General features: G+C 39.6%; 1 protein-coding gene across 3 annotated transcripts in view; it reads left to right on the forward strand.

Annotated features, from left to right (window-relative positions):
• The window catches only part of LOC136864314 (tyrosine-protein kinase transmembrane receptor Ror), a 245,381-nt gene that overhangs the window by 71,824 nt on the left and 158,328 nt on the right, over positions 1–15,229 (forward strand). For all 3 annotated transcript variants that reach the window (XM_067141132.2, XM_067141130.2, XM_067141131.2), the window contains one exon: positions 4,944–5,168. In XM_067141132.2, coding sequence (XP_066997233.2) covers positions 4,944–5,168 — 225 coding nt within the window. The remainder of the gene's footprint in view (positions 1–4,943; positions 5,169–15,229) is intronic.

Raw genomic sequence — 15,229 nt, forward strand, 5'->3', positions numbered from 1 at the left:
CATTCATTCTTCAATCCTCTTGTAGTTCTTGTGTTGATTAAGTTGTATAGGTGAATATCGAGAATGTTCTATGGCTGATATACTTTGTATTGGTATGTTATAAGAACTCTTGTCATTAAAATTTGAAAATTGAGTACTGTGCAATTCAACTGTTGATGTAGTCAGGTAAGATTTATATATACAGCAAGATGGGGTTTAATTTTAGAGCAGTTGGTGGTGACACTTCTCTCGTCTATGCACGTTATATGGTTGTTATCTGTAAAGAAAAGCTAATAGGAGTATGGCGTATGTGTGAAGGAATGCCTGGATGTATGTGTGAAATTAAAAAAAGTACTTACTGTTGTTGCTGTGGAGGTTGTGTACCGATATGTTTGGAGATTTGTTGTGTTCTGCTACGAGTACGTCTGGGGCTCATGTGAGCTGTGTGGAGGGATGTTGGTGGAGGGGATGGAGGCGTGGCTATTGTGAAGGTAGGGGCGGGGTTAGGTGTGTGATTCGTCGGTTTGTTATGAGCTCCCATTGGTAATCCCCCTTGACTATAAATATTGTTGTTAAACGTAAAATAGTTGTTTTTTGTGACAAAATCTAGAATTTTAATGAATGGTTCAATACCATTAATAAAATTATAAGTAAAGTAAAAATAAAGAACACCATAAGACTAACTCCAGAGGATCGCAAGAGTTCAAGGTACGTGACTTTTACATTTACAAGCCCAGGGATTTTTTGAATCACAAAACTATTTAAGAAACACGACTATCATGTCTCATTTTCAACAAAGAACAATAATGGTCACATATTTTATAACCATAATAGTGTAAATTACAATAAAGAGAATTACTTAGATTCAGGAATCTATAAAGTTAAGCGTGATCAATGTTTTGTCATGTACATGGGGCAAACAAGTAGGAGTTTTCAAACTAGATACCTGGAACGCGTCAATGGTAATAGACACAAGAAGCATTCTGCTCGAGTGTCCATATGGAAGATACTGGTCACCAATATACCAAAATAAATAAAGACTTGACCATTTAACAAAAAGTGAGCATAGGGAAACTGATGAGCAATAATTACGAAAATATTTATGTAAGTTTGGACCAGAGTATTAACGCAAAAAAAAATTTGAATGACTTACAAGAGAACAAAACTCCATTATATGAACAGATACCGTTGCTTTTATCATCACGAAAAATTAATAATATGAAGTTACCTCCTCCAAAACAAACAGCCCACCCTTCCGGTCTGCATATAGGCGGAGCTGTTTCCCCTTCCCCTACTAATAGCACTGCTCCCCCACCTACTGTCCCTAGCCAAGTTCTGCCAGGCAAGAGGAAACATACCTATAACACACGCAGTAGCGTGGCGATAAGCAAGTCGGAGCGAGGCTCAGATGTGAATCAGCTATGGGGAGTTTCACCAACTTTGATGGTAAGCTTTTACGTCACGCATTCATGACAGAAACTTATTTCTTAAATTTCTGAGAGTTTTAAACCCATTAATTGTGTATATATATATACTGTATCTCTTTCCAGACCTTACCTTTCGAAAGGAATATTCATAAGAATTAAACTATGAATATGGTGGTCATGCAGCGCAAATCTTTGCCATACAACAGGCTATCTCAGAAGCATTAGATTGTTTCTACCAGAAATAGCTTATTGTTTGAAAGGAATTTTCGTAATTAAATCTTTTAAGTATTCCGATGTGGATGTGGACCCATTTTCCTATTCTGAGACCAGAATTCAAATCTCCTCAGTCAGTACACTGAAGCTACCAGCATTGCATGTCATAATTTCAAGAAATGTCATTCAAATTTTAACAATTGAAGAAAAATGTTTTTTTTTTTAAAGAAGTGATGGATAATTTTATGTAAATAATCATTTATTGTCTTTAGTGTAATCTCAAACTGATTACCGTAATCTGTTAAAGAGACATTATGGCTGAAGAAGTTTTAAAATAAGACAAAACATGTTCCAAAGTGTGGTTAATGTATTTTAATATTAAATAGTTTTCACTTGTACAGTAAAGTGAAGTGTATTGATTGGGTGGGCTATTAAACCTGACACTAGTTCTTAACTTGAATTTGCTGTTGTCATCGATACCACTAGATGTTTATCCTTCAGCTCTGGACGAGAAGTCCCAGGAAAATTTTCACTCTCGGGGTATTGGAGCGGACGTTGATGGTAGATATGGGTACCGAATCTTTCTGGCATTTTTGCCTTCCTGATGCTTACGTAGATTGACTATACAAAAATAGCAATCATCACTATGGTCAGTGGGCTCCCTCCATATTTTTGGTACTGCAGACTTCATACTTTTTTTTTCTCCTTGGTACCAGGCTGGAACCAAAAAAATATTAAGTAATATACACATGACACATTAACAACCCATACACACTTTTGTTGCATAAGTAATAAAAATATATTGTATTTCCCTTAAGAGCTATGTTGTGTTTTCGTACCTTCTAAAGTGCTTTTGCAGTTGCTACATGAGAAATGCAGTGCCTATATTTTATCTCGACTTCAAATGCGAAGGTTAAATTAAGCTTCATTGGCTTTGCAGAGCTTTATATTTGTTATCAAACTAAATTTGTTGGCTCTTATTTTAATTAGCCGCAAATGTAGCAAAGAGAGTCAATGGCATTTTGACATTTCTTTGGAGACACTTTTGTACGTCATGACACACAAAACACGTCTTTCCTCTGGAAGGTGCGTGCGCACACTAACTATTGCTCATATGACGGCTATGCCACTTGCACTCTCCCCGCTCATCCCCTCTCTTACGTATTAAACGCCATTACCCATTAAACAGTCTGCCAAACCTTCAAATATTTATCATTGCATAAAGTACAAAAGCAAACTTTATTAATTATGAATAGAGGAGTTTTAGTTACTTTTTAATGTAGACAGTCAGAAAATATGCAAAAACTCAAAAACAATTTTGACTGGTGTTATGATTGTAGTAGTCCTCCACTGTCGCCTTAGTAATTTTGAGAAAGTTTTCTGTTCTTATCTAAGCTGCTAATCGTCCGTTACCTTCAGAGATTGCATTTGGACTGAAGCCAGTTCCCTTGCCCTGTTCATGCTGGGTATGTAGAGGGTTGACGGGGAATTCTGTCATCAATATCCCTGTTCAGTGGAGTTAGGAGAGGAAGTATGTGGTGAGGGAAAATGCTGTAGGCATAAACTCTGTTCAGTGGAGAAGGGAGGACTGCTTCATCATCTAACAATGTATTTTTGTGTATTATGGAGTAAATGCAATCTAATGATTTTGATAAAATTAAAGTATGGAATTAAGTTGCAGAGTATCTTGTAAAACATCATTTTTAGTGATTAAACCATAACCTGCTGGGCTGAGTGGCTCAGATGGTTGAGACGCTGGCCTTCTGACCCCAATTTGGCAGGTTCGATTCTGATTCAGTCCGGTGGTATTTGAAGGTGCTCAGATATGTCAGCCTCGTGTTGGTAGATTTACTAGCACGTAAAAGAACTCTTGTGGGACTAAATTCGGGCACCTGGACATCTCCAAAAACCATAAAAGTAGTTAGTGGGACGTAAGGCAAATAATATTATTATTGTTGTTGTTACTGTTATTCTTATTATTGTTATTGTTATAAACCATAAGTTACCAAAAAATCTCAAGTGGTGAGAGCACTGTTTAAAGTCAGATAATTCAGTAGAGATAAGGATATCCTAAACCACAGTCAATACGTTTAGCATCAGAGTAGCTTCCAGTGGGAATCAGCAAGCACTAATGCAGAAAGTTTGAAACGTTCTGAAAATTAAGCAGTGCAAAGAGGGGGGGCTGTTTTTGAAATGTGTGTAATCATTGAGGTTGGGTTGGTATGTTTATTGCAGTGTTAATTTCTATAGCTTCTTTAATGTTCAAAGATTTATTTTTGATGTGTAAAATTTTTAGATCCATTCACTGCTCCACTTACCACAATTTTAGTCAACAGCATTCCCTTCATCCCCCTACATAACCAACCAAACCAACCTCAATGATCATACATATATATAAAATTACCCCATCTTTGCACTACTTAATTTTTGTGCTACACTTCAAACACATGCTGCATTAGTGCATAATGGATTTCACAGAAGGATGCTCTGAACTAAACCTCTGGAATGTTGGTTAGGGTAATCTTACCTGTACTAAATTCTCTGAATTTTTACCGCATTCTTGCCATTCGAGACATTTTAGTAGGTTGGTGGCTCAGCCGGCAGCGCGTCAGCCTCTGACCGCTGGATACCATGGTTCAAATCCCGGTCACTCCATGTGAGATTTGTGCTGGACGAAGCGGAGGCGGGACAGGTTTTTTTCCGGGTACTCCGGTTTTCCCTGTCATCTTTCATTCCAGCAACACTCTCCATTCTCATTTCATAGCATCTATCAGTCATTAATAAATCACTTTGGGAGTGGCGACCCCGTCGTACTAATAGCCTATATCTGCTTCATTCATACCATCCCTGACCCGGTCAATGACTGGAAAACAGGTAGCAGGTTTTCATTCATTATTTATCATTAAAAATAATGTTTTACAAGATACTCTAATTCCATTCCATACACAGAGTGAGGGGCTGCGTGGTGTGGGTCACGTAATTGGCAACTTCCATTCGGTACAAACTGCACTGTTGGCAGTCTTGAAGATTGTTTTCTGTGTCTTCCCATTTTCACACCAGGCAAGTGCTAAAGCTGTACCTTAATTAAGGCCAAGGCGGCTTCCCTCCTACTCCTAGCCCTTTCCCATCCCATCATCACCAGGAGACCTATCTGTGTCGGTGCGACATAAAGTAACTTACAAAAGATAATAATAATAATAATAATTTAGAAATTACCTTTTTAACCATATCTAACATTCTATTACATGATAATTTCCAAGAAGGGTGGAATATTGATTTTGTAATTATGTTCTTTTTTTTGACATAATTTTCTTTTCTCTGTAGGTCACGTTTGCTTTTGGGACCATGGAGAATCGTATCGAGGGTTGGTGAAAACTACATCATCTGGTAATAAGTGTACACCATGGAGTCATAATTTTAAGTACAAAACTTCAGACTTTCCTGAATTAAGTGGTGGCCACAGTTTCTGCAGAAATCCTAATGGCGAAATGGAGAAACCATGGTGTTTTGTTGATAATAAAAAGGAGTTATGTGATGTGCCTCAGTGTGGTAAGTATCATATTTAGTCTGAAAGTCTCCACTAGGAGATACTTCATTTCAGAATTTTGTTTTTAAAGGCATGAGAGCATTTTAACATTGTGAGCTTGTCATTGACTATTCACCATCAAGACATAATTTTTAATCTGAACCAGTGTGTGTGTAGAAATGTTACCATAGTAAGTCACCTATCCGTGATCAGATATTCCAAAAATTGTAGCTTGTGTGAGATAGGTTTTTGAAATTGAAAATTATATGAAACGACCAATCATTTCCTTCCTTTTTGCAGAAAATCATAAATTCTCTCTCTATGATTACACTGGTCAACAAAAAACTTGCCGGACTGAGTGGCTCAGACGGTTGAGGCGCCGGCCTTCTGACCCCAACTTGGCAGATTCGATCCTGGATCAGTCCGGTGGTATTTGAAGGTGCTCAAATACGTCTGCCTCGTGTCGGTAGATTTACCGGCACGTAAAATAACTGCAGGATTAAATTCTAGCACCTCGGCACCTCCGAAAACCGTAGAAGTAGTTAGTGGGACGTAAAGCAAATAACATTATTATGTTAACAAAAAACTCATTCTAATAGCCATTGATAAAATTATTCTTTTGTAGACCAATTTTTCGTGTAGATTATGGATATATATATTCTGTTTCTTCATATCGCAAACTGATTGTAAATCACCCATAATACAGGGATCTATTTTAAACTCTTGACCAATGCCAGAGCATTTTCCTTCTCTGCTGCCAGGCGCATGATAGCACCGGTTCTTTGAAAGCCAGTCTGTGTAGCTTGCGATGGCAAGTGCTTAGTCAAAGGTCAAAGCCTGGGATTGTTCATTTGCAAAGGTTCTTTCTTTATAGCAGCACATCTTTGTGTGTAAAAAGTACCTTAAATTCCACAACTCGTCGGGTGCATGTAGAATTTGATTAGAATTTTCCTGGTGAAGTGCCACCTTCTAGAACAGCAATTCGCAATATTGGAAAAAAAAAATTGACAGTACTGTGGAAGAACTGCTCGCGTCAGTCAGAATGTGCTTTCCAGATACGCCTGTATAACCCTGGAAGGACTACACTTCCAGCATCTGCTGTAACAAGGTAAGATTGTATTGTATATGCAGTATTTGAAGCAGGGAGTCCGAGAGTGTGTGCTGCAAGCACTCTTGGTTGTGGAGGGGTGAACGCATTGGTCAAGTGTTAAAAATAAAGCCCTGTACATTAAATTGATGGGGATTCACATACATTTAAATATAATTCATGCAACAGTACACTTACTTCACAAGAAAATAAAACCAAGCATGCATATTGTTAATTAGGACACTTAAAATAATAATTGAAAACAGGAATATACACAATCAAATCACATTATTATGACCACCAACTAGTATTCAGAGTAACCAACTAGATTTTCTGGCAGTGACTCATTCGGGGGCTGATTGTCTCCAAAGGTATCTAGTGCCATGCTGTCTGTAGTGTGTCCCACAACTGTTGAAGGTGGGTGGTGGCCACAGACAGTAAACATGACGATTGAGGTGGTTCACACAGGTGTTTAATTCAGTTCAGATTGGGAAGTTTTGGGGGCTGAGGAAGAACTTTGAAGTCTTGAGTGTGTTCTTCCAGACATGTGCCAATACCTCTGGCTGTGAGGCAGGGTGCATTATTGTGCTGGAAGATCCCATCCTCCCCAGGAAAGACAGTCATCATGTACATGTGGACGTGATTACTGAGGATAGATTCGCATCCATATTGATCAAGATGCCTTCCACACAGATGATGGGATTTACAAATTACCAAGAGAACATTCCCCAGACCATAACACTGCCCCCACCATTTTGCATTCATCCAGCAGTGGTTACAGGGTTTTGATTCTCCTGACATTTTTTGCCAGACTTTCTGATATCCATCTGTTCTTTGAAGCTGAAAACGTGATTCGTCAGAGGAGGGTACTTGTTGCTAATTATCAGTGGTCCAGCTGCCATGCTGTCGAAAGAATTTGTCATATCCGTCAATGCACCTTGGTTGGCGTGGGTGCAGTCACACCCCATCAACTCCAGAGCCCCATTCACCGAGGGTTAGGTGAACTGTTACTGTGGAATCGTGTCTGGATGCCACTAGGTTTATTTGGATGGTGAGCTCTTCCACTGTAACACTTCAGTTGGACTTCACCCACTCTTGGACATCAATGATGCATGGAGCTCTGCAGTTTCTATGATGGTTATTTTGAATGGTGCCATTGGTTCACTTACGATACACCTTTACTATGGAGGCACATGAACAGTTTACAAACATCACTGTTTATAAAATGCTGTCCCTCTTGGTTTGAGCCAATGATCATTCCTTTTTGCAACTCGGTTAAATCATTTCCTTTTCCTGTGAAATCAGGAAGTGCAATGTATACAGTCTGTCTACCAGTTGCATTATATACCCGCTTCACCAGGCCATGTCACAAGCCGTATATCATGGGCTCCACGTTGATAGCACTTTTAGCAGGTTGTCATAATAATGCGATTCGACTGCATAGATTAGTGAAAGGAACTGGAAGCTAGAAGTGCTTAGCGGACGATTGTCTTTTATGCTTTTTTTTCTGAGACATCGTGACAGCATCCAGGAGTAATCCGACACCATGGATTCGTTCCCGAAGCCCTGGTAGTATTTCTCCATCGACTTGATGCCTTGGTCAAAACTTTCACGCATCTCTTCGCTGATGTCTCCAAGGTTTACTAGAAAAAATCGAAATGTGAATGTAGGAAATGAAATCTAAATCGCATACAACAGGCATGTCAAGGTTGCGAACCGACTGACAGTTCTGCGTGCATGAAAAACAGCTGCACCGAGCTCGATAGCTGCAGTCGCTTAAGTGCGGCCAGTATCCAGTAGGATACTATCCTCATTTTTCCGTATTGAAAATCAGTTAAAGGAGAACAATAAAACTTTGATTTCCATCTATTCAATACTTTAAAAGCAATTAAAAAATTAGGATCTCATCCTTATTTTATTGCTAAATTATTAAAAACATACGACATGTTTCGTTCAATTTTTGAACATCTTCAGCTATACACATTTTTAACAACGTTAAAACCGGTAACATTATTCTATAACTTGCACTTATTGTTTACTGCTAACAGACTTAATCATAATAACTATTAAAATTCTTTTGAATATAAAACATTATATATTACGTTGCCTTATTAAAACATAACTATTTGTAGTGTTTGAAACTTTAAAATCTTGTTCTAATATTTGAAATACAATGTCACAAGTTAGTCATGTATAAATAAATACATTTACAATCTGTTAAAGTTGTTGAATATCTTAAAATTATTTGTTGGAATACACATTAAAATCTTTTTGTTACTATTGGCATGAGCTTTACCACACGTACCTTATGGATATAAAATCTTAGTGCACTCTCAAAACAGCTGAGTTTAGGCGTGACTAACATTCTTTTTATCCGTAAATTAACAAAATGAAGCACACTGTTGATTATAGGTTATAAATTTGTCGTACTTTAAATATTTAACATCCAATTTTTCAAATTCATGACTTGTTTGTAGACTTTAACAGTGTAGAGCAATTCTACAAACGTTAGTCGTCAAACAGCTGAGTGCACTAATGTAAATGCAGGCAGAAGTAGAAAGGAGATGTCAACAAACTTCGTAAAATTCGATGAAGTTACCACTTGCTTATCATCAAAACTTGACTGTCACCATTTGACTGAGTTCTTGCTAACGTTTGTAGAATTGTAGAAGATAAAACACATAATAGTTCTGTTAGAATTTGATGATCGAGCTCTTCTTGTTGGCGTGATGATAAGTCTTAGTATGGTTATGAGGCAGGCGGAATATTTGGCTATAAGTGCACACATGGAGAAAAATGGTGTCGTGGAATTCCTGGAATTAAAACGACGGCTATTAACAACGTTAAAACTAGGCAAGATCGAAGCATCTTCTAATTACAAGTGGAATTGAATTAAATGCGACACATCTGACTACTTACATCCTTGTCTAAACAAGAGAAGTTTGGCTCAATACGTGTGTCACAGTTGACAGCTGACTGAAGGTGGTCTCTGGAGGCCATGTGTGATGAAAGCTAGTTTGTAGGGAGAATATTGAAGGGTTGGATCCAGTGGGCCGGGATGGTGGGGGGACAGTGTGTATAAGTCTGTTGTGAGGCTTGTTCATGGAGAAATTGTTGAATAATGCCTCCAAACGTACTTTCAGTTTCCAAGATGTCTATGTTAATGAAAATGTTTTCTAAGATGTGAAGTTAATTCCCCTTATTATTGAAGCAAAGAATGTTTAAGTCCTGCTAGCTATGGAAGTAAGAAAATAGTTGGATTCTGTTATGTGGGTACTCATGGCTAATATAAAAAAGTTTCTTCTATTTTCCCAATGGTCCAAGTAAATTTCTGCCGTTATCCCTGATAAGTGTGTTACAGTTGACGGCTGACTGAAGGTGAACTTTTATACGGAGATTCTTGCGTATAGAATTTACCATTAAAAGTGAAGTAATTGTTAGAAGTTACAAATTCTAAAATATTTACATTTCCTGTGTGCTTAATTGGCTGTTTCCGAAAATTATCCTTAATTATCTTTAATGTTTTTGTGACCGATATATTGGAATACATGGGTTTTTTTTATGTCAAAAGAATACATTTTATGATGTGGTTGTAAAACTAAGTACTTGGTCAATTTACAAAATTTTATAGAATTTCTAATAGAGCTGGGGTTGTCGAATTTGTAATATTTTTAAAAAAGTTGTGAATAAATTTGGAAGTCTTGCAAGTCAGGCTGTTCCTATAGTTAACTATGGGTCCTATGGGAATGTGTGCTTTATGGACCTTGGGCAGTGCTTTGGCTGTAGGAATACTGGGGTTCATGTTGATTAATTTCTGAGAATCGTAGTCATTTTAATTTGATGAATTCAGTAACCAAAACATATTTTAATGTGTATTTGTTTTTGTCTATTTTCTTATCTTACAAGTATTTCGGTTGATGATGTTCACCAAGGAGGACGAAACGTGTCCCAGCATTTGATAATTGCTAATTAAACAAAAAACAAAAAATTAGTATTGTGAAGGTGGGATGGTTCATGGTGTGGGTTACTGTAGTCACGTCCTAGTTCATGAACCATGGGCAATAACTGAGTGGCCTAGTAAATGGTCCTGAGAGTCGGGATATCAGTTGCTATGGAATGGGAGTGGGCACCGTGGACATATTCTGAGTCGTAGCCCTGCTTGTGCTCAGACGGCTAGGACTACACAATCCACCAGTGGTCCCTAACTTGTTAGAGGAGAGATCCTCACGTGGACTGTGTGTAAGTAGGGGAGCATCCTGCTTCACGAATTTACCAAGCTCAGAATATTTTAAGCAAGCCTTGGACCTATGGGAGTAACGGAGTCCCACTCCCATTTGACAAACCACACCCGGGCGACTGGAGTGGGAAGTTGATGATGACTCCCATTTGACAGGCGAGGGACTCCTTGGAAACAACTTAGCGAACGAAATGTAATTCGATGGGGAGCTATCAATATTGATGGGGCTTATGGGAAAAAGAAAGTAGAACTGGCTGAGTCAGCAAAGAGGATGCATCTGGATGTGCTGGGAGTAAGTGAGGTTTGGGTAAGGGGAGATAACGAGGAAGAGATAGGAGATTATAAAGTGTACTTTATGGGTGTTAGAAAGGGAAGGGCAGAGTATGGCGTAGAACTGTTCAGCAGGAATACTGTTGCATGCAACATAGTTTGTGTTAGGCACCTAAATGAGTGAATGATGTGAGTAGATTTGGCAGTTGGAGGAATTAGGACAAGGATTGTCTCAGTGTATTCAGCATGTGAGGATGCAGATGAGAATGAAGTTGACAAGTTGTATAAAGGATTGAGTGACATCGTAGTCAAGGATAGGACAGTGAAAATGGGCAATTTCAGTGCGAGAGTTGGAAATAGAACTGAAGGATACGAAAGGGTGATTGGCAAATGTGGGGAAGATGTGGAAGCTAATAGGAATGGGAAGCGTTTGCTGGACTTCTGTGCTAGTTTAGGTTTAGCAGTTATGAATACATTCTTCAAGCATAAGGCTATTCACCACTACACATGGGAGGGTAGGGGTACCAGCTCTATAATAGACTCTGTCTTAACCGACTTTGAATTCAGGAAATCTGTTAGGAATGTATGGGTTTTTCGGGGATTTTTTGATGATACAGATCACTATCTGATCTGTAGTGAAGTAAGTGTCTCTAGGCCTAGGAAAGAGGAAGTGAAATCTGTCTGCAAACGTATAAGGGTAGAAAATCTCCAGGATGAGGAAATTAGACAGAAGTACATGGATATGATTAGTGAGAAGTTTCAAACAGTGGACAGTAAGCAGGTTCAGGATATAGAAAGAGAATGGGTGGAATACAGGGAGGCTGTAGTGGAAACAGCAAGAGAATACATCGGAACAACCGAACTCGATAGCTGCAGTCGCTTAAGTGCGGCCAGTATCCAGTATTCGGGAGATAGTAGGTTCGAACCCCACTGTCGGCAGCTCTGAAAATGTTTTTCCGTGGTTTCCCATTTTCACACCAGGCAAATGCTGGGGCTGTACCTTAATTAAGGCCACGGCCGCTTCCTTCGCACTCCTAGCTCTTTCCTGTCCCATCGGCGCCATAAGACCTATCTGTGTCGGTGCGATGTAAAACAGCTAGCAAAAAAAAAAAAAAAAAGAAAAGAAAAAGAAAAGCATAGGAACAACTGTGTGTAAAGATAGGGAAAAGCGAACATCTTGGTGGAATGGTGAAGTGAGAGCAGCTTGTAAACGTAAAAAGAAGGCTTATCAGAAATGGCTCCAAACAAGTGCTCATGCAGACAGGGAATTGTACGTAGATAAAAGAAACAGAGCAAAGATTTTGTAATAACCTCGAAACGCTAGGTCAAGTAGCAGGAAGCCTTTCTCAAAGAATCTTAGGAAGGGAGGGAAAAAGGAAATGAACAGTGTTTTGTGTAATTCGTGAACTCATAATAGATCCCAGGGAATCACTGAACAGGTGGAGGGAATATTTTGAAAATCTTCTCAACGTAAAAGGAAATCTTTACGGTGGTGTCACGAACAACCAAACTCATGGGGAGGAGGATGATTTTGGTGAAATTACGCTCGAGGAAGTGGAAAGGATGGGAAATGAACTCCATTGTCATAAAGCAGCATTAATAGATGAAATTAGACCTGAAATGGTGAAGTATAGTGGAAAGGCAGAGGTGAAATGGCTTCATAGAGTAGTAAGATTAGCGTTGTGTGTTGGTAAGGTCATTTCAGGTTGGACAAAAGCAGTAATTGCACCTATCTATAAGCAAGAAAACACCCCATGTGGGTGGGGGATGCAAACTCACAGCATCCCCTGCCTGTCGTAAGATGCGAGGTGCGACCTTGGCGCGGACATGAATTGCAATCTGGTATCATGTGCTGGACCCCTGTGGATGGGAGGGGCTCAATACATTCACAGGTAATCCCTGCCTGTCGTAGAAGGCAACTAAAAGGGTCTTGTGGCCATCGGTCCCCTCTTTGTTATTCTTTTTTTAGGGTAAATTGTAGACCAATTCAAAATTTTTGATGTGCGTGCTGTTCGGAGATCGGCCTCTTACGTTTGTGACTACACCCGAAAGCCCGCTTGTAACTGCCCTGGAAGCCTGCAGGTGGGAGCGCCATGTACGCTTGAAGTAGTATCCGCCTGTGGAACATCGGTTCCCGCACAGCCGAATGCCAGAAGGACGTATTTATTACTCATTGTTTTGTATTTTTTCTCTATATTTATTATTACAAACTATCCTCTTCATAGTCGTATCGATGATATAATCTAATGGTCTTGTAAGAAGTGGATTTTCCACCTAATCGATACCTTTTATTTTGCCTTTGGCAATTTATATCATTAAAAATAACAGTACATGTTTTGATCGCTTTGCGATCATCATCAGCTGTATACACACGAGCTTAGATAAAAAAAGGCATTAAAGTAAGCACATAATAAAATCCTTGTTAACTTTAAAACTATTGTGAGTAAAGGACATACGGGTTGGAGGGGTGTGTGTGTTGCGGCGGGAACGGGACGGGTATTACAAGGAAGTTAATTTAAAATAAGCTAAAAACTTCTATCTTATTAAGCTAAAATGTCTTCAGTATCTATGTATGTCCCGAGGGCATAATTAAAATCACTTACTATTTTAATACTAGAAGTGGTTGTTGTAATCTTGAAGAAAACTGGGTGAGTTGGCCATGTGGTTAGGGGCACGCGGCTGTGAGCTTGCATCCGGGAATTAGTGGGTTCGAATCCCACGGTAGGCAGCCCTGAAGATGGTTTTCCGTGGTTTCTCATTTTCACATCAGGCAAATGCTGGGGCTGTACCTTAAGGCCACGTCCGCTTCCTTCCAACTCCTAGGACTTTCCTATCCCGTCGTCGCCATAAGACCTATCTGTGTTAGTGCGACGTAAAGCAACTAGCAAAAAAAAAAAAAAACTTGAAGAAATGTATTTAACTAGAATGTGCTTCTTCTTTCATTGAATTCTAGTCTTCTTCCTAAAAGGTAAAAGGTTTGTGACTCACAGAAAGTTAAAGCTTCCCATTATCTGTGCTCCAGTTATTAATATTCACAGAATGTAAACAATTTAAGACTCTGTATATAGGCCTACGTACAGTAGTTTCTAGTTTCACCCGAGAACATGCCTCCACCGTTCTTATTCCATCGCTGTTGGACATGGAATGAAAAGTAACAGCTGAAGAAAGTGCCACTGGCATGGTTTTGTTTAAGGTAGATCGCAGCTTGCCAGGAAGTGACCCACACACTATGATTTCAGAACCATTCACCATGGCACATTTGCACGAGACATGTGGTGTCAAGCACCGAAACTGCAATGGACTGCCACTGACTGGAGAAAATCCGAGCAGCGTCTTCATAGCCAGCCTGTTTGCATTTTCTCTTCCGCTTCACTCACCATACCGAAGCTCATCTTTTCTGCCGAGTAAGCAGTTGAGTAATGGTATTTCAGTAGAATTTTCTTTCCTGAGGGACCATCAGTACTCCTAAAGAGCCTCATCTGCCCGAAGACACTGGTCTCTTTAGATTGTACTCTTATTTATCCCCAAGTCCAGGGCTGCCTCTTTTGCCATTTCCACTGTACTGAAGTCCACCTCCTCTGCCATCTGTTTTCGAACATCCAGAGTCACAATGGATATGACCTGCACAAGGCAAATCCAGAAAAAATGCAGAGAGCAACAGACTCCTCTATGACCTGGGAAAGGCTTTCAACTCAGTCCCGAGACCAACTGTGTGGACTATACTGAAACACTTTGGCTGTTCACAGCATTTTGTTGATCTGGTCAAGGTTAAACATGACTGGGCAAATCATTCATCAAAATATAATCGTTCGTCCATTTCCAATCGCTCATGGATTGAAACAGTTTTGTGTGCTTGCTCCAGCACTCTTCGCTCTTTGTCTAGTTACCATGCTATATGGAACATCTACAGACAACCAAGGTGTAAAGGTCAGATATCACTTCAATGTGGGGCTGTTCATTCTGGCTAGACTTTGCACCCAAAAGCGAAGATTGCAATGTGCAGATGACGCTGCCGCATCTGCTCTCACCTGATGAGCTACAATAGCCCACTAGTTGTTTCAAGAGTGCTTGTGATTGTTTTGGTCTCTCCTTTAATGTTCAGAAAACTGAAGTGCTCGCACAGCCTGCACCTGGGTCAAACCTCCCAGCTTTCAGTATCTCCATTGTGGACACTCTACTGGTGCAGGTCGGCCACTTTTTATATCTAGGAAGTATCCTCTCAACAAATGCTAACTGCTCACAAGATTTGGACAGGAGAATTGGTGCTGCCCACTCAGCGTTGGGACGTTTATCCTGTCGTGTCTTCATGAATAAGGACCTTGCAATGCATACCAAGCTCATGGTTTACCATGCTGTTGTCATAACACTACTTTATGGTTGTGAAACTTGGACCCTCTACCATCAGGATATCAAAAAGCTAGAGCACTTCCATCTGCAAAAACTTAGATCCTTGAATATCAAATGGGAGGACCATGTCACCAATCTTGCAG

The sequence above is a fragment of the Anabrus simplex genome, chromosome 2, assembly GCF_040414725.1.
Source record: "Anabrus simplex isolate iqAnaSimp1 chromosome 2, ASM4041472v1, whole genome shotgun sequence".
Classification (NCBI taxonomy): Eukaryota; Metazoa; Arthropoda; class Insecta; order Orthoptera; family Tettigoniidae; genus Anabrus; species Anabrus simplex.